Source organism: Colias philodice, chromosome 15 (genome assembly GCF_061535455.1).
Source record: "Colias philodice isolate Cphi_HAF_F1 chromosome 15, ilColPhil1 Martin Lab GWU primary, whole genome shotgun sequence".
In the NCBI taxonomy this organism is placed as follows: Eukaryota; Metazoa; Arthropoda; class Insecta; order Lepidoptera; family Pieridae; genus Colias; species Colias philodice.
The window spans coordinates 606,076-631,950 of record NC_143100.1 but is presented as its reverse complement, the minus strand read 5'-3'; the positions used below and the strand labels follow the sequence as shown (position 1 = coordinate 631,950).

Here is a 25,875-nt window from a genome sequence, read left to right as displayed (position 1 = left end):
ACACGGAATACGTAAGAAAAGTAAAGGTTCACAGCTCCTCCCCCGGAGGTGATAGCATGATAATATGTTTAAAAAAACCTCACACGACCTGTTAGTAATATTCATGGAAAATTTGAAGTCAATCTATGCAGTACTTTTCGAGATTAGCTCGGACAAACATACAGACAAACAGACAAACAGACAAACAGACAAACAGACAAACAGACAAACAGACAAAAATTCTAAAAACTATATTTTTGGCTTCTATATCGATTATAGATCATGGATTATGTATTCTTTTAAAAAAATATTCAATGTACAGTTTTGACTTTCCTACGATTTTATTATATGTATAGATTAAATAAACAAAAATAATAATTAATAAATATTTATTAAAAAAAAATTATGAGGCGTGCACTTTTGGATTTTCCAAATTATTTAACTATGCTGTACCTAAATTTTTACTTTTTATGACTAAATTAATATCAATTAACTGACTTGTGATTTTAGTAAAGCTTCGTATTCATGGTATACATTTGTTGAGCAACAGTTGATGAACAATTTGCTAGAAACATTATTTAAATGTTGTCGTTTTACGGACGACACGTGTTGCGAGCAACATGTTGCCAGCAATTTTGTATTAATACAACTTTTTTGTGAAACAAATGTTTAGCATGTATACGAGAGGTAACAAGTTTTTTTACAATATTTCTTTCTGTAAACATTTTAAATTGTTCTACACCAATTCATAGTTTTATGACTGGTTTCACCACTTGTTCAAAATCATGGATTACTTATTTAACACTCTTCCGCATAATCTCATTATGTGTAATTATTAATCGACAGATAAACTAACCAGAACATAGGTACCCAAAAACTATAAAACCGATAGTTATAGTACATAATATATTTTATTGTTACTATAATATTATTCCTCTGGTCAAGCAGTTTTAACCTTTCGGTCCTTCAATAGGCTTGTAATAAAGAACTCCCCTGCCCTATACGAGGATCGAACCAAGGGCCCACTTGCTGTATAAAGGAATCCCAATTCACTCCCTTTCTGTTCCCATTGAAGGAATTTAGCAGGAGTTACGTATTCGTGCACTTTTAAATGGCGTTTTGTTGGTTGCATGTATTGACCGAGTGTGAGACAGTCTACGCCGGCATGTCTGAGATCTGAGGAAAAAAATGTTTTAAGAGATTTTTATACTATTTACATGTGAAAAAATAATAAATACGATCTATTGAACAGTCATAATAATTTAAATCATAGTGAAGTCACATGTCCCCTAGTGGGGTAAGGCTAAGGGGTAGATGCATTATACATCTGTTTCACTGATCGATTTTCTTTAGGGACAAGTAGGTGATCCCTCCCATCGTTCCAAGCCTTGTCGTGGCGGGGGGGCTTAGTACCTGGGTTGCAAGCCAGCATCTTGGGGAAGCTAATATGGAATACAGAAGTGCCGCTCCCGATTCGTTTTTCACAAAACTATACGGGATGCGGCTATTTGACGCTTGACGGAATGCCATTGGCATCATTGAAGAAGGTCCTTGGAGACCATGCAACACAGCTATGGATGGCGGTGGATGATCCGCGGCACGGCGGGCTCAGCGGGAGGATGTCTCTTGCTGGGCATTGGGGCTTTGGCCCTCCGCCGGGCAAACTGTTACCTCTAACGTGCGACGTTGTCATGTCTAGCGGCACGTTAGAGACCAGGGGGCTTGCCTTAACCGGCCGGCCCAAGAGGAAGGTGACCTCAGAAAAAACCCCTCCAATTCGGCGTTGGGGCGCCCCCCGGGGCCAAAGCGCGGCGTCGAATTCCTGCCTCCCGCCGGGTGGCAGGTGGCTTGGCGAGTGGATCAAGTCGGAGCGGCCAACCCCCGGATACCGCCCGTCCTCCGGGGCGTAATAGGGTTACCCGGGAGCAGGGGGCACCTCCCGGGCGGACTGTATACATCCCCCATGCTCGTGGGAACTTACCAAGTACAATATGAAACCCCAACTTGAAGTAGAAGGAGATATGCCGAGAGAATCGGCGATTAAAAGGTGTAATGCTGTGTTGGAACGTGTGACAGGCGCTACCCCAACACCTACCACAGCTGCTGGTGGAACTGTCAACCGCTCTTATGCGGTAACAGATGCGGCCGCAGAGTCGGACTCTCCCAACTCTATGGCGAGCATCAATTCACGAACTACTATGAGTCCCCTGGTTCGTCGGGAGGCTCTATGTACCCCGAAGGAGTCACGTTTTTGGCGATGTCGAAAACGTTCTCGGTTGGATGATGGAAGCTCTAGTGACACTTCCATCCCATCTTCATCTGGAAGGAAACCTCGGACAGGCCTGCGCAAGGCGCACAGGGCAGAGAAGGATAGCCAAGAGGAAGTAGAACACAGAGCATTAGGCTCAGGAGATCCAGAGCCAAAACCTGTGCGTTCACCCGTCGTAGAGTTGCAGACGACTGGCGCAAACACAAACACAGCGACCGAAGATTTACGGAAAAGGATAGAAGTTAACTTGGCGACCGTAGAACAGATCGCCAAAGCGTCCAATCGCCTAAAAACCACCTATGTAGCCGATCTCAGAAACGCTGCTAGGGCAATTAGAGAAGATGCCGATTCGCTTGCTTTTAGGACGTTAACTGACGAAACAAGTGCGCTTCGTGCAGAAAATGAGCGTTTGCGCATAAGGCTTGACTTTCTCCAAAGTGAGATGCGAGAAATGCGACTGCTCATGCAACGGGGCCCGGTTGCCTCTGCACAAGCAGTGGAGTTGCCGCAGGACTTCGAAGCCAGGATGATCAGTCTACTGGGAGAGCTGATCGATGCACGGTTTAAAAACTTAGTGCCTCAACCAAATCCGCAATCGCGATCCCACCCCTCTACTGCGGCGGATAGACGAGGTAGCCGGATCGCTGATATTCGACAGGAGAGTTGCTCTGAAGCCTCAGAGGATACGAGACCAAAACTAAGGGGAACTAAAACTATAATGACCCGGGATGGGACGAAGAACAAAGAAATTAAGGAGAAAAAGAAGGGAGACAAGAAGAATAAGAAGAAGAAGAAGGGAAAAGGATTAGGTAACGAAAAACAGATGGAAGAACCGGCCCCTGCTATCTCCCCCGCGGTGGTGGTCTCTACGCATCTTGACGTGGAATCCCCTGCTGTGCCTGCAGCCACCTGCTCTGAGGAGGGATGGTCAGTTGTAGCAAAGAGGGGCAGAGCGAGTGCAAACAAAGTTCAGCAGGCCGGGCTCACTAAGCACACGGCGGAATCGCGAAAAGCGTCTCAACGCCCCCAGTCAGTACAACCTAAGCTAAGGGCTCCGAGGTCCGCGGCAGTTGTTCTGACAATTCCATCCGAGGCCCAGACCAGCGGTGTAACGTATGCTACAGCTATCCAAGAGGCGAGATCCAAAATAGACCTGAAGGAATCCGGAATCGAATGTGTGAAGTTTCGCCAAGCGGTCACGGGAGCCACGATCATACAGATTTCTGGACCGGGAAGCGACGAGAAGGCTGATCTGCTATCAGTCAAACTGAAGACCCTATTTAAGGACAAAAATATCAAAGTCTCTAGGCCCGTTAAAATGGCGGATCTACGTGTGTCAGGTCTTGATGCGTCTATAACAGAGAACGACCTGAAGGAAGCCATAGTCAAAAAAGGTGAATGCTCGGCTGAACAGATAAGGGTGAGTCAGATAAAAAAGGACAAAACCGGACTGTACGCAGCCTGGGTAAACTGCCCTGTAACAGCGGCCAAAAAAGTCAGCGAGGCACGTTTCCTCGTTGGATGGGTTGCGGCGAGGGTAAGGGTGCAAAAACCACGGGAGCTACGTTGCTTTCGCTGCCTAGAAGTTGGTCACGTTGCTAACCGTTGTGTTGCGGAATGTGACCGCAGCCAGCTGTGCTACCGCTGCGGGCAGCCAGACCATAAAGCCGCCAGTTGTACCGCTAAGCCCAACTGCACAGTATGCGCGGCTGCTGGCAGGAAAGCAGACCATCGTTTAGGCGGTAACGGCTGCTCAGCGGACAAGGTGCCTAAAAAGGGGCCCATAAAACCTACTGCGGGCTCCCAGACAGAAGCATCAAATAATATGGAGGCTATGGAAACCGCTACAGTATAGCATGGCTCTACGGTTCCTGCAATCAAACCTCAATCACTGTGCCAGGGCTCAGGACTTATTGATCCAGAGCCTGGCACAGTGGTCAATACACCTTGCAATATTATCGGAACCCTACGCTGTACCCAGCGGGCGTGATAATTGGATCGGAGACCTCGATGAGGTAGCTGCCATAGTGATGACACAGGCGGAGGGATCACCCCCGGTTCGCGCACAGGTGAAGGGTCACGGTTGCGTAGCTGTTAGGCTTATCGACACGGTTGTTATCGGCACATACTTCTCACCTAATAAAACGCTTCCTGAGTTTGAAGCGTTTTTGGGTGAAGTGGGCTCCCTGATTCAATGGGGCCGCCCTCATAATATCATCGTTGCTGGAGACCTCAACGCTAAGTCTGAGGCTTGGGGTTCTTCTGCCTCGGATGCCCGTGGAGATGTCCTCGTAGAATGGCTCGCGGCCCAAAATCTGGTTCCACTCAACCAAGGCACCGAAAACACATGTGTGCGAATGCGGGGAGGCTCAGTGGTAGACGTGACTTTCGCGAGTCCCTCTCTTGCCTGTCGTGTCCAAGGTTGGCGGGTCCTGTCGGAGGTTGAGACCCTATCTGATCACAAATACATCAGATTCGAGGTTCTCCCTACGACAGGCATTGCGAGGAACACAAACCATGCTCCTGTTGAGACCAATCCGCGATGGTCCCTTAAAAGCCTAGATAGAAACCTGCTAGAATTAGCGTCTTTAATCAGGGCGTGGTGTCCAAAACCCGACGATAAAAACGTAGATACAGAAGCGGAATGGTTTGCCGAGACAATGCGGCAAATATCGGATGCCGCAATGTCAAGACTGAAAAGATATATCCCACACAACAAAGTTTACTGGTGGTCAACGGAACATGCGCGGCTCCGATTAGCCTGTGTAACCGCGAGACGCCGATATACCAAATATAGGCGAAGGAGCAGGCGTGCGGATTACTCACCTACTGAGGAGGCAGAACGATATACCATGTATCAGGATGCCAAAAAGGCTCTCAGAGAAGCCATTGCGGTCGCGAAGGAAAGAGCCTGGGCTGAATTGATGGACACGCTGAACCTGAATCCCTGGGGACGCCCTTACAGGCTGGTAATGAATAAGCTGCGTCCCTGGGCCCCACCGCTAACATCTACGTTGGAGCCAGCGCTGCTTCATAAGGTGGTGACAACCCTATTTCCAGGTCGTAGGCAAAATACAACTGATCTTGCAAGTCGAGTCGGAAGCGTTGATCAAGAAGAGCTGACCTGCGATGAACCCATTCCGGACGTGTCCTTAGCCGAATTGAATGCGGCAGTAGACCGTCTGAAAAGGAAGACTACCGCCCCGGGCCCGGATGGAGTGCACGGTAGAGTATGGTCCCATGCCCTGTCTCATGGATTGGATCAGCGCTTCTGTGATCTTTTAACAGAATGCCTTAGGATCGGTAGGTTTCCAGAGAGTTGGAAGATGGGTCGCCTAGTTCTGTTAAAGAAGAGTGGCAAACCAGCAGATTCTCCATCAGCATATAGGCCGATCGTCCTGCTTGATGAAGCCGGCAAGCTTTTCGAGCGCATTATCTCCAGCCGCATTCAGACCCACCTGTCACAGATAGGACCAGATCTGCAGGAAGCGCAATTTGGTTTTAGGCAGGGACGCTCTACAGTGGATGCCATAGCTCGATTTCGCGACATCTGTGAAGGATCCGTCTCCCAAGGTGGGGTAGCAGTGGCAATATCATTGGATATTTCCAATGCTTTTAACACCCTGCCTTGGGACAAAATTTTAGACGGCCTAGCCCGACACCAACTACCGCCGTATCTACGCCGTATTATCTGTTCTTATCTCTGTGGGCGTCAAATTACCTTTCAAAGGCAAGGCGGCTGGGGTAGTCACAGAGTTGCATGCGGTGTTCCACAGGGCTCTGTATTGGGGCCTCTTCTGTGGAACATTGGATACAACCACGTACTACAAGGAGAGCTGCCGCAAGGAGTTTGCGCCATTTGCTACGCCGATGACACCCTAGTGGTGTCCACGGGCCGAGATTTCAGGGAGGCGCGACTCCGAGCCACAGCTGGAGTGGCACAGGTGGTCGGCCGAATCAAAAGCCTCGGTCTAAAAGTAGCCCTCGAAAAATCTGAGGCTATATGCTTCCATGGCCACCGGAGGGCCCCACCACCGGGGGAAGAGATTGTAGTGAGCGGAGTGCCCATCCGAATTGGGCCCAGACTGAAATACCTTGGTTTGGTGCTCGATCCGCGATGGACATTCCAAGCTCACTTTTCGGCACTGGCCACCAAGCTCAGCACCACGGCAGCGGCTCTCTGCCGCATTATGCCAAATATTGGAGGGCCGAGTTGGGGGTGCCGCCGACTTTTCGCTGGTGTTGTGCGATCACAAGCATTGTACGGGTGTCCGATATGGGCGGACAAACTGCTGACACGCAATACAATCGTACTGCGGCGGGCACAACGAGTGGTAGCCATAAGAGTTGCTAGGGCGTACCGCACCGTCTCCTACGATGCGGTTTGCGTCATCGCCGGAACAGCACCCTGGCACCTTGAAGCCGCTGCCCTTTCACAGGTCTACTGGCGCAGAGCTGATGCAAGAGGGAGAGATGAGAACCTGCCTCTCGAAACACTCCAAGAATGGAAACGGGAAGCTCACGACGCGGTGTTTCGCCGATGGCGTCGAGAACTAGACTCGTCTTGCGTGGGGGCCTGGACTCTGAATGCAATCAGACCAGTACTCAGAGAATGGGTGGAAAGGCGATGGGGGTCGATCAACTACCGACTGGTCCAGGTTCTTTCTGGGCATGGGTGCTTCGGCAGCTACCTGAACAGGATAGGTCGTGAGCCAGCTCCCGCCTGCCATCACTGTAGCAGCCTCCAAGACACGGCTTTGCACACCCTGGTGGAGTGCCCTTCCTGGACAGACGAACGTGGGTCCCTCCGGAGCCTGCTGGGAGCAGACACTCAGCTTACCCTACAAGCTCTTGTAGAGGCAATGGTCACGGACGACACTGACCATTCATGGAAGACCGTCGTCACGTTCTGCACGACGGTAATGAAAAGAAAGGAGGACGCAGAGAGGGCCCGGGAAAACGACCCAGCGGCAGACCCTCTACGTCGGCGCAGACCCGGTAGGCGCAGGCGTCTATATGACCAGCGCCAGCCGTAACATAATACTTAAGGGAAAAACACGGGGGGAGGTTTCCGTAGATACGCGCATACTGTAGTTATGCTCGCGGCAAGGAAACTGGATCCCCCCGCGTCATAAGGTGGTTAGGTCCGGAAATGGACGGCGATATTATTCAATATCGGCGGCCATTGTACACTTCCGGGCGTCGATGGGCCGCGATGAAGCGGCAGTCGCCACACGGTCGGCGGGGGTACAAGGCCTGGCTGTTAACCCCCGCCGCCCAGGGCGAAAGACGGCCACCGTTGGGTTTTAGTGGGTATGGCTTCCAGCGAGTCCCACATACCCCCTTGGACAGCAAAACTGCCGAGGGGGATGCGTAAATGCATTTCCCAACGTTAAAAAAAAAAAAAAAAAAAAAAAAAAAAAAAAAAAAAAAAAAAAGGGACAAGTAGGTGATCAGACTTCTGTGTCCTACCAGACCAAGACATTTTTTTTTTCTTTGTCTCCATCGGGAATCGAACTCAGGACCCCTCGGTGTTACGCTCACGCGTCAACCACTGTACCAAGGTCAATTTAAATCATAGTTTATCACATTTTAATAATGCGATATTTGTGAAGCTAACAATAGAGTAAAAAATTAATTCATTAAGCAAACAATACATTTTTGTTTTATATAGCTTTTCTGATCATATTATGTTTTTGCGTGCAAAATATTAATTTTGCACGCAAAAACATTTTGTTTATTAAAACATCCATCCATTATCAAAAAAGTCCTACTAAAGGTATTTTGCAAATTTAACTTTAACCCATTCACATAAGGTTGAATTTATAAATAGTTACCTTTCATAGTCTGTTCTACTTGATCATCCGATTCGCCAAGGCCAAGCATTATCGATGATTTCGTTATTAAGTCCGGATTTATTTCCTTAGCCGTTTCTAGAACTTTCAATGTTTGACGGTATCTGCAATGGAGATATTATTTATGGTTTTTCATAACTAATTTTAGCTAAACGTAAATTTACCTATGCCGATTAGTATTTTGATTTACATCTCCTATTTTAACTGCTTAACTGATTTGATAAAATATATATTTAATTATTTAACAGTGGTTTATATTCGAACCGGTGGCAAATAGTTACGTGACTCAAGAGCTACGAAAAAAAAATCCAATAAATATATACAATCTATCGTGTATATCAACTAGATAAATCGATTTTATATTTACTTTTTAACCAACGTTCCCAATAACGACGAACATTTCTTTTATTAATAATCCTCTTCCGTTCGGACAACGTTCGCGAGTAGACGTGTGTATAAGCAGTTTCTGTATTTCGTAAAAATCAAATTTCAAAGTTAATTATTTAAACACAAATAATAGGATAGCATACGAGCAAGAAGTTCAACGGTGATTGTGAAGTTGTTAAGGTGAAAACCTCTCGCTACTTATGTGCTCCTAGTACGACGGAACTACGTTTACGTGCATATTCTTGATTTGCTAAATGAATGAGATCGCCTGCTGATGGTTCTCTCTCTTGCTGCCGAAGATAATTAATGAAAAGGTATGAATGAACGATTAAAACCATAATAATTAATTTTTATAATCACATGTTGGCGGCATTCAACCTCCTACGGACTTATGATATCCTGGTACCTGAACCGACGACGCCTTACAGATATTATTAGCAAATGTGAGAGAAATCATAAGTGTGTTGTTTATTTTTGTTAAAGTAAACACACACATGAAATTATTATAAGAATAAAAAATAAAAACTTTACATCAGTTAACCTCCTGATTGTTCATGTCATCTTGGTAGTGAGATCCAACTATATGGCTGGAAAGGGAACAAACTAGTGTGCTGAATGAAACAATCATACTGGGTCAATTTCCACTTTTTTATAACGCCTATTGACTTGTGTTACCCTAGTACTACAAATTGATATATTCACAAAAAAATGCCACTAAAACGTAGCCCACCAACTAAAAAAGCATTAACTGCATCTCCTAGCTTAGACAAATCTGCCTCGGATTCTCGCATCAATGAGTTGGCTGATAACAGCTCACAGTCAAGTTTTATTACTCAAAGATTGAAACGTGGAAGGGAGGATGACTTAAGCACCGAATTAAATAAATTAAAAGAGGAATTTATGGCTATGTTTTCTTCATTTATGGCTTCACAACAGTCGGAGCTTCAATCCATCAATGCGACTATTAAAGAGATACAGCAATCAAATAATAACATCGATAGCTCCATAGCTATTCTTACTAGTCAGAACGAGGAGTATAAACGAAAAATACAAGAAATGGAGATTCAAGCCAAAAGGGATAAAGAATACATTACTTTGCTTGAGGAAAAAGTCGAAGATTTACAGAGGGATAATCTGAAACGAAATATTGAATTTAAAAATGTACCCGCGTTAACTAATGAAACAAAGGAAGATTTAATTAACATGACTGTACAACTCTCTAAAAACATCGACTGTAAAATCGAAAAATCCGATATTAAGGACATTTACAGAGTACGATCTAATAATCGCAATAACGATTCTAATAAAAATTCTCGTATAATTATCGAACTAACTTCCACCATGTTGAAACGGGATGTTTTGAGGATGACAAAATCGTTCAATATTAGAAATAAAAGCAAACTTCAAGCAAAGCACTTGGGCTTTACGTCAAATGAAGATACTCCTATTTTTGTTACCGAACATTTAACCCCTAAAGGTGCCCGGCTTTTCTTTTTGGCAAGGGATCTCACTAAATCTAAGAACTTCAAATTTTGTTGGACATCGTTTGGTCGAGTCTTTGTGAGGAAGGACGAAACTTCTCCAATTATTGTTATAAAAAATGAGTCTCAAGTCCACCACCTCCTGCAGCAAGTGTCCCAAGCATGACTAGTAGGCAAGATTCTCTTTTATTTACTTTTGTTTCTATCTTTTGTTTCTTGTATTAATTATTATAATATATTAAGCGAACAAGCCTGCGATGTGCTAGTTGTATTCTATATAACTATTGTAACTTTTTCCACTAGCTCATCAGTAAATTCTATTTTGTATACCTTAATGTTAGCATATTACACACAACTCACTACTCATACTCTAAATCTAAACCTCATACCACTCACACACAAACACACTTACATATTAAATACAGATATACACCTCTATTACACTCTAGAACGCCTCTATCTATATATTGTTTTCTTGATTGCTATTAATTTGCTTTCATTCAAATCAATGATTGCTCATAGTAAATTACGTTGTCATACTTACGTTGATCTCAATATAAACCTACTCATAGTACTAATTAATGTTAAACTGTATTATCTATTGATAACCTCGTCACTGAACATTCTATTTTATTTGATTTTTAAAAACCTAAGTCGTTATGTAAATTCTAAAATAAGAAATTTATTATGCAATATTGATACCTTTACTTTGCACAATTACTTTTATAATGGATAAAGTTGAATCATTAAATACAATTACAGAATTGGATCAGACTGAATTTTTTACGCAAGTAAGTTGTGATATTCAGGATTTGGAAAAAAACATACGCATTAAAAAAAATGACCTGACTATAATATGTCAAAACATAAGAAGCATTTATCGTAATATAAATGATTTCCTAGTAACAATGTCGCTTCTGAATTTTGACTGTGATGTATTAGTCCTGACGGAATGTAGACTGGACAAAGATAAACCTATACCTCAAATACCTAATTATGTTGCTTTGGAATCAACCAAATATTTTAACCAAAATGATGGTGTTGTAATTTACGCTAAATCTCATCTTAAACCAGAATTAAAAGAAGTTAAACTTCAACATGCCTCATGCATACAATTAATGATTACTGATTTTACCTTATTGGGAATTTATCGCTCTCCATCGATTCAAAATGCGTCGGCTTTCATTGAGTCCCTAAATGATTACTTGGAAAATATAAAATCATCTAACATAATTATCACCGGAGACATTAATATTAATCTTATCCAGAGTGCTAACGAACAAACATATGACCGGAATAATAAAAATTACTATTTAAATATGCTAGCTACTCATGGCCTAGTAGCTGGCCATAAGCTACCCACAAGGGAATCCAGCTGCTTAGACCACATCATATTGAAAGTAAACAAGGAAGTGTTTCTTGCTAATATTGCCGTATTGAATACTACCGTAACTGATCATTTATCTGTATTTTTGAGTGTCTCAAAAATTATTAAAAACTCAAGAATAAATAAAAAAAATGTTGAATATATTGACTACGACGACGCTTATAATAGACTTCTTAATAAAAATTTAAAATCATTGCTTTTTTGTGATGATCCTAATATAGTAACAGAACGTTTAATAAAGTACCTTACAGAATCATTAGAAGAAAGTAAAATTACTAAACATCTTCCGAGGAACCAACGTACTGTCAAGCCTTGGATAACAAAGGGCATTCTTAGATGTATCCGAAACAGAAACAAAATGCAGCTTCAACTTCGATCTGATCCACACAATGAAATTTTGAAACTTACCTTTAGACGATATAGAAATCACTGTAACAACTTGATAAAAAAATTAAAACGTAAATATGATAGACAATTACTTGCAAAATCCGCTAAGAATTCGAAGAAATTATGGAAATCTATTAAAGAAATAACTCACTTTAAGACAAATAAATCGCATTGTAAAGACCTACTTAACTTAGAACAAACGTCTACTGATTCTCTTAACTCTGTGAATTACTTTTTTGCGAATATTGGTAAAACTCTGGCAGATGATCTTTTGAATAATCCTCCATCCGTCTCTCCAGATAATAACAGTTTTAGCTTGCCTGCTCAGCCAAGCTCATCCTTTGTACTTTTAGAAACAGACCCTGGCGAAGTTATAAGTGTGGTTATGTCTCTTAAATCTGACAGTGCCCCTGGCTGGGACAACATACCAACAAAATTTTTGAAATTATGTATAACTGCTATTGCCCCTCATATTAGCCATCTTGCAAACTTGTGTTTCAGGCAGGGCGTCTTTCCACTCTTCTTAAAAAAATCAATTGTTACCCCCGTGCACAAGGGTGGGGATAGGGACGATATCAATAATTATCGGCCAATCTCAGTTTTACCTGCTTTATCTAAAGTTATTGAGAGACTCTTAAATAATAGATTGTTAAACTTTTTTGAAAAAAACTGTATACTCTCGAATTCACAGTACGGATTTAGACATGGGTTATCCACTGAAGATGCAGTTTTGGCTCTCACATCTTCAATCATAGACCAACTTGACCTAGGAAATAAGTGTTTAACTGTCTTTCTGGACTTAAAAAAGGCCTTCGATACCGTCTCTTTTCCCACTCTTGTTCACAAATTAGAGCGTGTAGGAATTCGGGGAACACCTCTTAAATTGTTAACGGATTATTTGTTAAACCGCACCCAAAGAGTTAAAATTGATAATCAAGTGAGTCGGGATATGGACATTACTTTTGGTGTACCCCAGGGTAGTGTCCTTGGCCCGACTCTGTTTCTAATTTACATTAACGATCTTACTAACCTTCCTATTGATGGTGGTAAAATCATTTCGTACGCAGATGACACCGCTATAGTGTTTTCTGGGCGCTCATGGAATATGGTGTACTCTATTGCTCAACTGGGTCTCTCAAAGATTTATGATTGGCTTAAATTGAATTTACTTACATTAAACATTAAAAAAACGAATTATATTTGTTTCTCAATAAACAATAGAACTCAACCTAATAATAACTTTTCTTTAAAACTTCATGAATGTAATAATACAAATAACTTGAATTGTAATTGTAATTTAATTGAAAAAGTCTCCTTTACTAAATATCTAGGCATAATTTTAGATTATCGCCTCTCTTGGTATTGCCATCTAGACTATATTAATGAAAGAACCCGGAAATTTATATGGATTTTTAAAATGTTAAGACATATAACCACTCCTGAACTCATTAACCAAATTTATAAATCTCTTGTGCAATCTGTAATTAACTATTGTATCCCTATCTGGGGTGGAGCAAATAAAACTAAACTCTTGGACGTGGAACGTGGCCATCGTTGTCTACTTAAAGTGATGTATTTTAAACCGCGAAGGTTTTCAACTTCGGAACTATATAAAATCTGCGATCTTCTAACAGTTAGACAGTTGTACATTCTTTTAGTTACTACTAAAATTCGTAAAATGGCTCCTTTTGACAAATCAACTGAAAATAGAAGGAGAAAGAAAGACGTTTTTAACACTATATGTACTAAAACAGTTTTTGCTAAACACCAATTTAAAGCAAGGTCCATTTACCTCTATAATCGTCTTAATAATATTTTGGATATACATAGACTTAATCATCGTGATTTTAAAAAAACAGTTATTCATTATTTAAAAACACTTTCCTATGAGGATACTGAGGCGCTTCTACACTACATTTTATAATATTCCGTAATAGCTTAAACATACCCAAACACACACACACACACACACACACACACACACACGAACGCACGCACGCACGCACACACACACACACACACACACACACACACACACACACACACACACTCATTCACTCACTTATACATATACATCTGCACACGTATTATATTTGTAAACTTTAGTTAAGGAAGAGCGGGTCCTCCTGACACAGGTTTTTGTAAACTTACTAGGAGGACTCATCCACTTTCTGTATTTGAAAATTGTGTGTATGAAATAAATTTATTTTTCATTTTTCATTTTTCATTAATTTACAAAAGAAACTTAACAATAAAATTTGAAAATATGCATAAAATTTGAAATGGCCTAAAATATTTTTTTCTCGAATATTTATTATCGTAATATTATAATGAAAAGGATTTTTTTTATTTACTTATTATTTAAACCCCTAAAATAATATTCAAAAAGTGCAAAATAAGGGAGCGTAATTCGAACTTCCAAAACGCGCCACCACTGTTCAAACGAAATATGACGTCATCTGAACGACATTGTATTCATCACTCCACAGTAAACATATGGTGAACACCCACTGGACGTGTCATGTGACGTCACGCAAAGCGCGCGCAAAACGGCAGCGTTTGAACTGCTTAAACTTTTTAAAAGTTTTAAATTTCATTTATAAAAATATCTAGAGTATTTTGAAGCCCATTAATATTTTTTTCTACGTTATAGAATAGTAAACTATTAATTTAAGACAAAAAAGAAAAACATGAATATTCCCCATTCATATCTCTTCTATAAAAGACTAGGAAAACTAAACATAAGCAATTAACTTAAAAACGACAATTTTAATAAATAAAATCCCTTACCCGGCTCTTCTATCCCTCACAAAAGGTGTCAACCGTTCCACCGTTTCGATGTTATGCGCGAATACATCCAACCCACTATTTGCAATATGGGCTATACTATCGCGATTGCCGCGGAAATCTGGTACCAAGCATTCCACTAGGATCTCGCTGTTTCTGAAATAGAAAATTTATATTACTGTTATTTATTCATAAAAAACACTATTGTTTACTTAGGTTTCTTTTTGCTTAATAGATATAAATTCAAATTATATTTATTTGCAAGAATGTAGTTACAAATTATAGATGTTTTTAATTACAATATTATGTGGCTAATACATTCTACCATGGGCGTAGCCACGGTGGGGCAGGGTGGGGCGCTTGCCCCACCCTGGCTCTGACCTGGAAGGTACCTAACCAAATTTAAAAAAACTTAATTATCTAGGTACCGACTACAAAACTTAATATCCGCTAAAAAATTCTCACTCGAAACTTGTCAGTCGACACAAAAAGCTTGCGCTTCTATGTTGCACGATTTAAACCACCTTTGGTGACAGAAAAAGTAGTAGTTACCCCATTAAATAGAGCTGTTTTTATTTAGCCAAATTCGTACTAAATTTCCCATTCAATTTCACTTTTGTTTTAGGTTAAGGGTCACTTATTGACCATAAAAGCACAAAAAGCTGACAGATCCAGGTGGAGCTTCGCTCGCAATCTTAAATAAAAGTTTTTGGCCGATATCTCGGAAACTATCCACTGGCACAAAATATTTGGATTTTTTTGAAGATAGTAAAATTATACATCTTTTACACGTTGTAAACTTTTTTGTAAAACTTTTACAACGTGTAAAAGATGTATAATTTTACTGATATACAGGGTGTCCCACTATTGGTATACTAAGCGCGAAGGGACTTGTAGTTTTGCATACACTGATCACGTAAAAAATACTTAAAAAACAAAATTACGTCAAAATTTTTTTGCTAAATTTTTCCTGAAAATCCATGTTTTCTTCTCTAGCTTCGCGCAGCCGGCATATACCGCTTCTCTAATGTGAGCATTTTGTCTATGAAAACATAATCTTAAACGATATCTCACATGCGGGTGGCAAATTTGGGCGTGTTGCTTGTTAGGGGTGTACACATACAGTTTTAAGAATTCATCTATCCGAAAAAAAAATGCGTCTGGAATTTTATAAGTATTTTTTACGTACTCAGCGTATGCAAAACTATAACCTCCTTTGAGCTTAGTATACCAAAAGTGGGACACCCTGTATATGTGATTTATGGCCTATTTAATGAGCCGGCTAATCGTTTTTGGCAAGTAACTCTTTAAATATTGGATTAATCAATGAAATGCATAACTATATCCACTTTTTAAGATTACTTTATTTGAAACTTTCTTTCTAATGCTTTTTGAGTTATTTAACGTTTAATGTTGGATTACCGGGCGAAAAATAGAAAATTTCAAGGTATGTATGTTTCATATATATTTCGTACAACTAAATAATATTGAGTAGTTATTTTATATTCGGATGCAAGAATAAAATAAAAGGAAATGAAAGGAAAATATTAAAAAAAGACGGGTTGCACTCCGGGAGTGCCGACAGAAGTGAAAACTTGATTATTAACGTTGAGTATGTTTGATATCCATCCGTCTTACGCTTTTTCGATCAGGTCACGTGTCCTGACGTGAGTTTAAGATTTTATACCCATTACAGAAAAAGTGCTCAACGCCGCTAAAGAAGTTTTCACTTCAAAAATGTATTAAAAAAACTTCTATAAGTAAAAAAAAAATCAAAAATTTTTCCGTTTCCAAAACGGCGAAAATCCTCTTGCATTAGAAATTTCTTCTTCGTTTTCATTACATCCGTAAAAATAACTTTTGGCTTGCCACGTCACCCGCCGAGCGGCATTTCTACTTTGAACGTACAACAACTCAAAAAATATAGGCACTAGAAAAAATTTCAAACAAAAGTTGTAGAGAATAAAGTTTTCTAAAAACTATATATGTACAATGCATTTTATTGATTAGTCCAATATTTTACGAGTTATTAGCCAAAAACGATAAACCGGTTCATTAAATAGTCCATAAACCGTAAGCAGTAAGTTTTACAAAAAAGTTTACAGAATATAAAAGATGCAAAATTTGACTTTCTACAAAAAGGTCTACGTAACTTTTGCCCTAAAGTGGGTAGTTTTCGAGATATCGGTCAAAAACTATAAGAATGCGAGCCTGGATCTATCAACATTTTGTATTTTTATGGTCAACTAGCTTCCGCCCGCGACTCCGTCCGCGCGGATGTCGGTCTTCGCGTGGATGGTTTATTTCTCCATTTTGAGTAACTCTGACAATGACATCTTATAAATATCTATTGGACCCAAATACGGCTAGGCCTATAATAATACGACACGTGTGTTCGCGTACGTTTTACGTATTTTCCAGGATAAAAAGTATCCTATTTTACGCCCAGGATAATAAGGTACCTATAATTATACCAAGTTTCATCGAAATCGAACCGTTAGTTTTCACGTGATGTCTTCACATACCTACAGATAGACAGACAGACAAAAAATTTTTTAATCACATATTTGGGTTTGGTATTGATCCAGTAACACCCCCTGCTAGTTATTTTTTCAATATTTTCAATGTACAGAATTGACCCTTCTACAGATTTATTATATGTATAGATAAGTGACCCTTAACCTAAAACAAAAATGAAATTGAATCGGAAGTGCGAGGTTAAATGCTTTATTTACTGAGTTATGTCTACCATTTGAAACTAAGAGCATTTTAATGCTCTGAAAATGCAAATTATCGCAAATTTCGACATTCGGAAGTGAATCAAAACCTACATTGTACTTCCCGTGAACACAAAGTCTTGAAATTTGGTTAAAAGTACGAAATATGGGTCATACTACACAGGATGTCCCACTATTGGTATACTAAGCGCGAAAGAGCTTCTATTTTTATGCAAAAATGGTAGTAGGTATGCACCTACACTGATCACGAAAAAAATACTTAAACAACAAAATTACGTCAAAAATTTTTTGCTAAATTTTTCCTGCAAATCCATGTTTTTTCCTCTAGCTTCGCGCAGCCGATATAATATACCGCTTCGCTAATATGAGCATTTTGTCTATGAAAACGTATAATATTAAACGATAGCGTCGTAAAAATGCGTCTGGAATTTTATAAGTATTTTTTACGAACTCAGCGTATGCAAAACTATAACCTCCTTTGAGCTTAGTATACCAACAATGGGACAACCTGGATATATTTCCATGGTTAAAAGCAATGTCTTATAGCACAGATAAAGGAAAAATTGCTAAAACATACATTTTAGAATTACGACATAATAAAAAGTAGGTTTGTTCGGAGCGCAACTCCGACTCGCACTTGGCCGGTTTTTTTTTGCCCCACCCTGTGCCCATGGCTAGCTACGCCCATGCATTCTACCCATTGATTGGGTGTGCAAATATTGAAAAAGAAAGTTGATTAGTATTTTAATGTACACACAATTCAATTTTCACAATTACGCGAACGCACTACGATTAACACGATTATATTACACACTTATCAGACACAATTCAGTTTACACTACTTAAAAGTCATAAATTCTTCAATGTCATAAAATTGTTTCACCATCAACCAGTTCGTCAGTTTATTTTTGAAAAAATTTATTGGTAGTTCCTTGAAATTGTCCGGTATTTTATTATATATTTTAATAGCCATAAATATTACACTGTTTTTAGCTTTGTTAATTCTACACGTCGGGAAATGTAATTTGTTTTGGTATCTTGTCAACATATGCGAATTTACTTCTCCTTTCTTCTTAAAGTATTCCGGGTGATATTTTACAAATAAACATACTTCTCTTATGTACATGCAAGTTAAAGTAAGGATCCGTAATTTACTAAACAGAGGTCTACAACTGTCTCTTTGGTTCAAACCGCACAGAGCTCTGATACATTTTTTTTGTGAGACAAATACCTTCCGCACATCACAAGATTGTCCCCAAAGAATGATTCCATACGAAAGTACAGAGGAAACGTAGGCATGATAAGCATTTATTGCTGCATTCATAGAAACAGTATCTCTTAAACGCCGTAATACGTAAACGAAACGATTAATTCTGTCACAAACGTAATCAATATTATGTTTGTTCCATTTTAGACCTTCATCCAACAAAACACCCAAGAATTTATGATGATCTACTTGTTCTATTACTTGGTTATCACACTTTATATAGAACACACATTCCTTTGATGTGCACATAAACTACTTTTTTATTCCATTTAAAAAAGGGGCTATAAAATTTATCCGAAAATAAACGAACTTTTATAATCAATAATAACATAATTATGTCTTGAAAGGCATGATTATTTAAACAACCCCAAAATAATGAGCATGTCTTAAAGCATCAACAAAATTGAACAAAATCAGGTGCGATAAATTATTTTAATTTCAGTTAAACTACAACCAGGCTTACTGTCTTTTTATCTCCTTCACAGTTTCTGCTATGTGTGCTGATCCTCCATCCGGTAAATCTGAAATGATTTCAAGATTCTAATATTATATTTTATTTCATCACAACATTCAAGTATAGTGCCAACTATCTGCAATGTTAAATATGTTTTTAAAATTATTCTAATATAGATAAATATAAAATGAAATTAAATTAAATAAAATCTCTTAAATAGGTCCCGTTTCCGTGGGATTTCCGAGTTAAAACCTATCATACGTGTTAATCCAAGTTACCCTCTATATGTGTGCTAAATTTCATTGTAATCGGTTCAGTAGTATTTGTGTGAAAGAGTAACAATCATGCACATACATCCATCCTCACACTTTCGGATTTATAATATTAAGTAGGATAGTACCTATGATCATTATAGAAATACAATTAAAATTCCCTCACCATCTCGATCCACAGATGTCAACACTATATACCCCAACCCCCACTCCTTAATCGCATGTGCTGTGTTTCAGCTTTATAATATGTATTAGTATATATTATAATATTAGTTTAGATGAATATAGAAATACAATTATTTCCTCACCATCCCGATCCACAGAAGTAAGCACGATATACCCCAACCCCCACTCCTTTATCGCATGTGCTGTGTTGAACGGCTCGTTGGGATCCAACGGTGGGGGTGCGCGGGACGTCTTCACGGAACAGAACATACAACCTCGGGTGCATGTGTCTCCCATTAACTGGGGAAATGAATATTGAATTTGAATTTGAAATATCTTATATATAAAATTCGCGTGTCACAATGTTAGTCTGCATACTCCTCCGAAACGGGTGGACCGATTCTCATGAAATTTTCCGTGCATATCGGGTTAGTCTGAGATCGGCCAATATCTATTTTTCATATGTACCACGGGCGAAGCCGGGGCGGACCGCTAGTAACTTTATAAATCTTTGACGTGACAACGTCTTATAATTCGATAGCCGGCTGCACGCACGAAAAAACATGACTCATGCGGCGTTACCTCGCGCTCTGAGGCGTTCCGTAAGGCTTGAAGTGCAAGCGAGAGCGCGGAACGAGCGACAAAGAAGCACAATCGGCCGTTGTCACGTTCAAGTATCGTCATTAATGATTAAACCGACTTTACAGACAACCATTTTTTTTCATTTGAATGCCAAAAATATCAAATTCAACAAAAAGGTCGTGTTCCATCGTTACAATATTGTATAACATAATTGAAAAATGTTTCGTGTTGGTTGAGATGGTTGTTAATCATCTCAATAGATGGCGTGCGGTGTGTCCCTTAGACACAAAACTGAAAGAATACAATAAATTCGGTCGCTCTGGCGGGTCACGGGTGGCTGAGTTGGTCAGAAGTCCGCCCCGGATTGGCGTGAAAGGATGCGGGTTCGAGTCCTGCCTCGTGATCGAATTTTTTCTATTCTTTATAATAAATTTATACATACATATTTATAAAGCACTAGCGGTCCGCCCCGGCTTCGCCCGTGGTACATATTTACGTTTTCTCTACGTAAAAACCATCCTCGTACTTCAAGGAATATAATAAAAAAAGAATTATCGAAATCGGTTCAGCCGTTCTCGAGTTATGCGCTTACCAACACATTTTGCGATTCATTTTTATATATAAAGATTTGAATGCCATAAAACCAAAAATATCAAATTCAACAAGGATTCAACGTCTTCGTCGAACAAAACTTGCATGCAGCGAGAGCACGCGTCATCCATAACATTAAACATGATGTCTATCGCCGTGAAAGTTACCGCGAAACTTTTGTTGAACAACGTTGTACCCTCTATTACTGACAGATATAAACTGACGATGCTTTATACAAACAAATTTCTGCGAGAAATGTTGCACGAGCTGGCAACGTCGCGAGCCTGTATTAATAACGTCGCGTGTGTGAACGCAAAATCGCGCGAGCTAGTAACGTTGCGCAAACTGGCAACGTCGCGCGAGCAAACAACATCGCCATCATTGCTTGCGTACTGACAATGTCGCACGAGCTGCAAAGTCGCGCGAGCCGGCAACATCGTGCAAACTAACTTCACTTCGTGCTGGCAACGTGGCGCGCGTGTTGGCGAACAAAAACAATTTTTTTAGCTTCAGCTGATGGAAATTGATCACTGGCGCCCAAGCTGATTAGCAAACCTGTCTAGTTACATTGGTTAACATAAAATCATCACTAAATTCAACTACATAAGCATCATTTTACCATAATAGTAGCTGTAGATGTGCCATGCTTGCCTCCGCTCCAACATTCTCCTATATTCGGACATCTAGCCTCCTCACATACTGTACTTAATTTCAAACTGCGTAATTGCTCCTTTAATGCACTGAACTTTGAACCTGCAATAATACAAACAAAAATTATTATACCATCTTCTTCTTCTTTATATATAAAAATGAATCGCAAAATGTGTTGGTAAGCGCATAACTCGAGAACGGCTGAACCGATTTCGATAATTCTTTTTTTATTATATTCCTTGAAGTACGAGGATGGTTCTTATGTAGAGAAAACGTAAACATGTACCACGGGCGAAGCCGGGGCGGACCGCTAGTATGATTATACAAATAATGAATGTGTACAAAACGTTTTTTAATACATTTTTAAATCATTATGCAATAAGCAAATGCTGTGTCAGAAGTTTATTTATAGTACAAATATATATAACATATTAAAATTAATAATTAGAGTCGTTTATAGAATTTCAATTCAATTGATGTTTGCAATAAATAGATAATGGTGTAACAATGTAATTGTTTATTTTAGATTTACTAAACAAAAATAGATTCAAGGTTTTGTATTTTATTTCATCAGAATTATTTTTATATGTTCTTATTTTTCTGATACTTATTTATCAGCAGACTGATAATGTTAATCTGGTCAACGTGTGGATGATGGCACTTATATAGCAATAATGTTTTTATTTACTTTAGCGGCTCCTATCATGTTTTAATGATCAAAGATCAGTTTATTAAATCTTTACTAATATTATAAAGCTGAAGAGTATGTTTGTTTGAGCGTGCAAATCTCAAGAACTACTGGTCCGTTAAAAATTATTTCGGTGTTGGACAGCCTATTTATTGAGGAAGCCTGTAGGCTATATCATCACGCTAAGACCAACAGAAGCGGAAACATGCGGGTGAAACCACGGAGCCCAGCTAGTCCTATTCTTCTTAATAATATTATAAATGCAAAAGTTTGTGAGGATGGATGTATATATGAGTATGTTTGTTACTCTTTCACGCAAATACTACTGAACCAATTAATATGAAATTTAGCACACATATAGAGGGTAACTTGGATTAACACATAGGATAGGTTTTATCCCGGAAATCCCATGGGAACGAGAACTATGCGGGTTTTTCTTTGAAATTGCGGGTGAAGCTGTTCGCAGAAAGCTAGTACATAATGAATATGATTGTCCATTCAGTTTTGTTGTAAATATTACAACACTCAGTTTATGAAGCAACAGTTTAAAAAGATGAATATTTTAAACAGAATAAAGTAAAAATCCAATATAAAACTGAATCAATTGTAATTTATTACCTGTAGGAATAGATGTTTTCAACCAAGGTGGCAGTCTTAATCTCTCCGTCTCTCCCCTTTCTCTTTTAAGTTTTCCTTCATAGTCATCCCATGTTTTTGGTCTGTCCTCTGCAATGAAGTCGGCTAAGCTAGGCCCCTCTCGTAACTTCTCACGAATTGTATCTAGCTTGTTTGTGTGCTTACATCTATGGAGCTGCAAATACACAAATCTGTAAGGTATATGACACATTTTTTGGATAAAATTTAGGATGTGGACCGTCGAGTTGGATATCAGTGATTTTATAGCAATAAGATAAGACTCTGAGAAGTAATTTTACGAAGTTTCAACCTGCGACGCCGCTTATTTTTTTTATAATAAAATAAAAAAAATTGTTTAATTTTGTAATAATTTTCGTAATTTTGACGTTGACAGATGCCTGTCACTAGCAAAGGATTCACTTATACAGCTTTAGATATATGTATTTTTATCATAATAATCCATACTAATATTATAAATGCGAAAGTAACTCTGTCTGTCTGTCTGTTACTCAATCACACCTAAACTACTGAACCAATTTGCATGAAATTTGGTATGGAGATATTTTGATACCGAGAAAGGACATAGGCTACCTTTTATTGCGAAATATGTACCACGGGCGAAGCCGGGGCGGACCTCTAGTACTTTATAAAATACATAAATTGATAGTAATATTATAAGAATTTATCACAAAGATCCTTTTGAAGAGTTATTAAAAGCTGTGGAGTATGTTTATAGAATTCAATAAATTTTTATTACATTAAAATAATTGTGGATTATTATATTTCCTCTAAAATATAAACATATTGGATAATAATAACAACGCACAAAGTTAAATAAAGTATTTTAGTAAAGATAAAGACATTACACAAAACACTAGTTAACATATCATCTCGGCTATTAATTAATAATTCAGTTCAATTACATTTCATTCTAATTCAATTTAAGTTAGTAATTCTAACAATAACAATTATGGGTAATGTAACACACATAAATCCATTACACAAAAGATGAACAGTCACATAACCAAATCTGTCAACCCCGACTCCACGTGGTCCTTCTGCTGTTACCCCTAGAGTGTATTTAAAAAATCGGAAGCGCGGAGGGAGAGCAGCCCTCACCCGCTGTAGCTTAGTGCAGGCACCGTACGAGCCGAAGCGGCTGAGGCTGGTCGCCGAAGGCGACCAAACAGCTGAAGCTGCGTAGGCGAGTTAGGTGCCTGTACTTAGCTACGCAAGGGTGATAGGGCTGCACTTCCCGCAGCGCTGGAGCAGAAGCAGAAGCAATATAGTGAAACTGGAGGGAGTTTGGGAGTGGAGGGAAGGGAAAGGTTTATCCTACCATCCATTATTTGTAACTTTAGGCCCAATTATTACCTCAAACTTTGACCTTGAATATCTCAGGAACTACTGGTCTGCGCCGGTGGGGGGTGGTACCTAGGAGTTCCCCCCGACCCCCCCTCCCCTCCCCTCCCCCTCCCCGCCCCCCCATTGACGGTCCACATTCTAAATTTTTACCCATTTTTTTATTAATAACAAACGAAAACATTTCAATTTTAAAGTAACCTAATCTGTAGTTAATAAATAGATGTTATGCACGAGAAACAAAGTGATAAGTAAATGCATTCTCATTCCTAGTCAATTAGATTAATGCAGATAAATTTGGTAAAAATTCCTTAGGTCGATACTACGTTTTAATTTTTCTCATAATCATAAACGATTTTTGTAAACAATAAGTTACACCAATACCTCATATGGCTTTGGAACAATCACAGATCTAATGGAATTACGAAACATTGCAACAAATTTTAGAACAACACGAAAAACTAAAATATTACATAAAAAACATTTAGACCATCATAAAACACAGATGTTTTTGACATTCGTTTAATTCATGTCGTCAAAAAGACAGAAGTCAGAACTCAGAGAGTCAGAACCTCAGAGCCAAGAAGCTTATATTATATCATATACACTGGAGATTTCGGTATGAACATTTGACGTGTAACAAGAAAATTGTTGTGTTCTATCACTTTCACACCTAACTTGGTATTGCCACTGTTAATACGAAGTTTTCCCAAGGCTACTATGTATGCTGTAATATTCTGTGCAAAAGGTTAGTTTTTGTACATGAGTTTGTTGATAAATTGCCAACAACGTCATTCAGAAGCATTGTTGGATGAGACAATTATTATTTATGCTAAATAAAATAAGTATCTGAACCAATTATTAAAAAGCGATATTCCCTGATTATGGGTAGTTACCATAATAAAATTGTAGCAACTCTCACTTTGACAATATGACATAAGTGTCAAAAAAATTGCGTCTCTTACTTACTTACTCTTACTCCTCTGGCGCTGAAACCCCAAAGTGGGTCTTGGCCTCTGAGACGAGAACTCTCCATCTTCCCCGGTCCTGAGCGGTCTCTTGCCAATTATTATTGGCTCGTAGCACGCGCAGGTCCGCCTCTAGTCGATCGCGCCAGCGATACCTAGGTCGTCCAACCGGCCGTCGGCCCAGGGGTCGCCCCAAGTATGCCCTCTTCAGTCCTCGTTCCTCACCCATTCTTTCTACATGACCGAGCCAACGGAGCCGTTGTGCTTTTATTTCTCCAAGTATATTTGGCTCGGCCATTAGTTTTTCTAGATCGGCATTTGTTCGGACTCTCCAGCTTCCATCCTCTCGTCTGGTGGGACCAAAGATCTTGCGAAGAAGCTTTCTTTCGGTGACTAAAAGCTTGCGTTCTTCAATCTGGGTCAGGGTCCAGGCTTCACACCCATACATAAGTATTGGTCTTATGACCGTTTTGTATATACGCAATTTGGTGTTTTTGCTCAGAAGCCTGGACGCGAGCACCTTATGCAATGCTGCACCACATTTCAGGGTATTTTGGATACGGATATTAATTTCTTCCTCCCTGGAATGTGAGTCAGTTATAGTGCAACCCAGATATCTGAAACTGGCAACTCCTTTGTACGTCGTATCTCCAGCCTGTAGGTCTTGGCGTTGAGCTCGTGTATCTCTATACCGCTTCATGTGGAGATATTCCGTTTTGTTGGCATTGATTTTTAGTCCAACCTTTTCCGCTTCTTCTTTCAAGATACTCGCGGCTTCGCTCACTTCATCGCGGGTTTCACCTAACAATGCGAGGTCATCAGCATACCCAATCACCTTATGCTTTCCATTCAGTGACACTCCCCAATCCAATGCAAGCATTTTACGCAGGATATATTCCAGTACTAAATTGAATAGCACAGGTGACAGGGAATCACCTTGTTTTAATCCGGTGAACACCGCGAAGCCTT

General features: G+C 39.6%; 2 protein-coding genes across 3 annotated transcripts; one reads left to right on the top strand and one right to left on the bottom strand.

The window, feature by feature from the left end:
- Positions 1-709: 709 nt before the first annotated feature.
- Positions 710-24,460, bottom strand: Las (lipoyl synthase, mitochondrial). 2 transcript variants are annotated; one of them, XM_089703994.1, is made up of 8 exons: positions 24,323-24,460; positions 22,559-22,751; positions 21,221-21,354; positions 19,572-19,728; positions 19,001-19,058; positions 14,536-14,688; positions 8,086-8,207; positions 710-1,155 (listed from the first exon to the last, which is right to left on the bottom strand). In XM_089703994.1, the coding sequence occupies exons 1-8, from the start codon at positions 24,368-24,370 to the stop codon at positions 920-922; spliced, it is 1,101 nt and encodes a 366-aa protein (XP_089560120.1). In that variant the 5' UTR covers positions 24,371-24,460; the 3' UTR covers positions 710-919. The 2 variants fall into 2 exon arrangements, with proteins under 2 accessions (XP_089560120.1, XP_089560121.1); XM_089703995.1 differs by having other exon boundaries at positions 22,559-22,767; positions 24,323-24,456.
- On the top strand, positions 8,526-10,612 carry LOC149482007 (uncharacterized). The gene has a single exon (XM_089704065.1). It carries the CDS (start codon positions 9,199-9,201, stop codon positions 10,135-10,137), a length of 939 nt encoding a protein of 312 aa, XP_089560191.1. The 5' UTR covers positions 8,526-9,198; the 3' UTR covers positions 10,138-10,612.
- Positions 24,461-25,875: the final 1,415 nt, after the last annotated feature.

Bases quoted from the DNA above. Each gene is read 5' to 3' on its own strand.
- LOC149482007 (XM_089704065.1), top strand. From the start codon at position 9,199: ATGCCACTAAAACGTAGCCCACCAACTAAAAAAGCATTAACTGCATCT.
- Las (XM_089703994.1), bottom strand. From the start codon at position 24,370: ATGTTTCGTAATTCCATTAGATCTGTGATTGTTCCAAAGCCATATGAG. The intron at 8,208-14,535 runs GTAAGGGATTTT...TCTCCATTGCAG, and splicing joins GTGAGGGATAGAAGAGCCGG to ATACCGTCAAACATTGAAAG. The intron at 1,156-8,085 runs GTAACTATTTAT...TTTTTTCCTCAG, and splicing joins AGTAGAACAGACTATGAAAG to ATCTCAGACATGCCGGCGTA.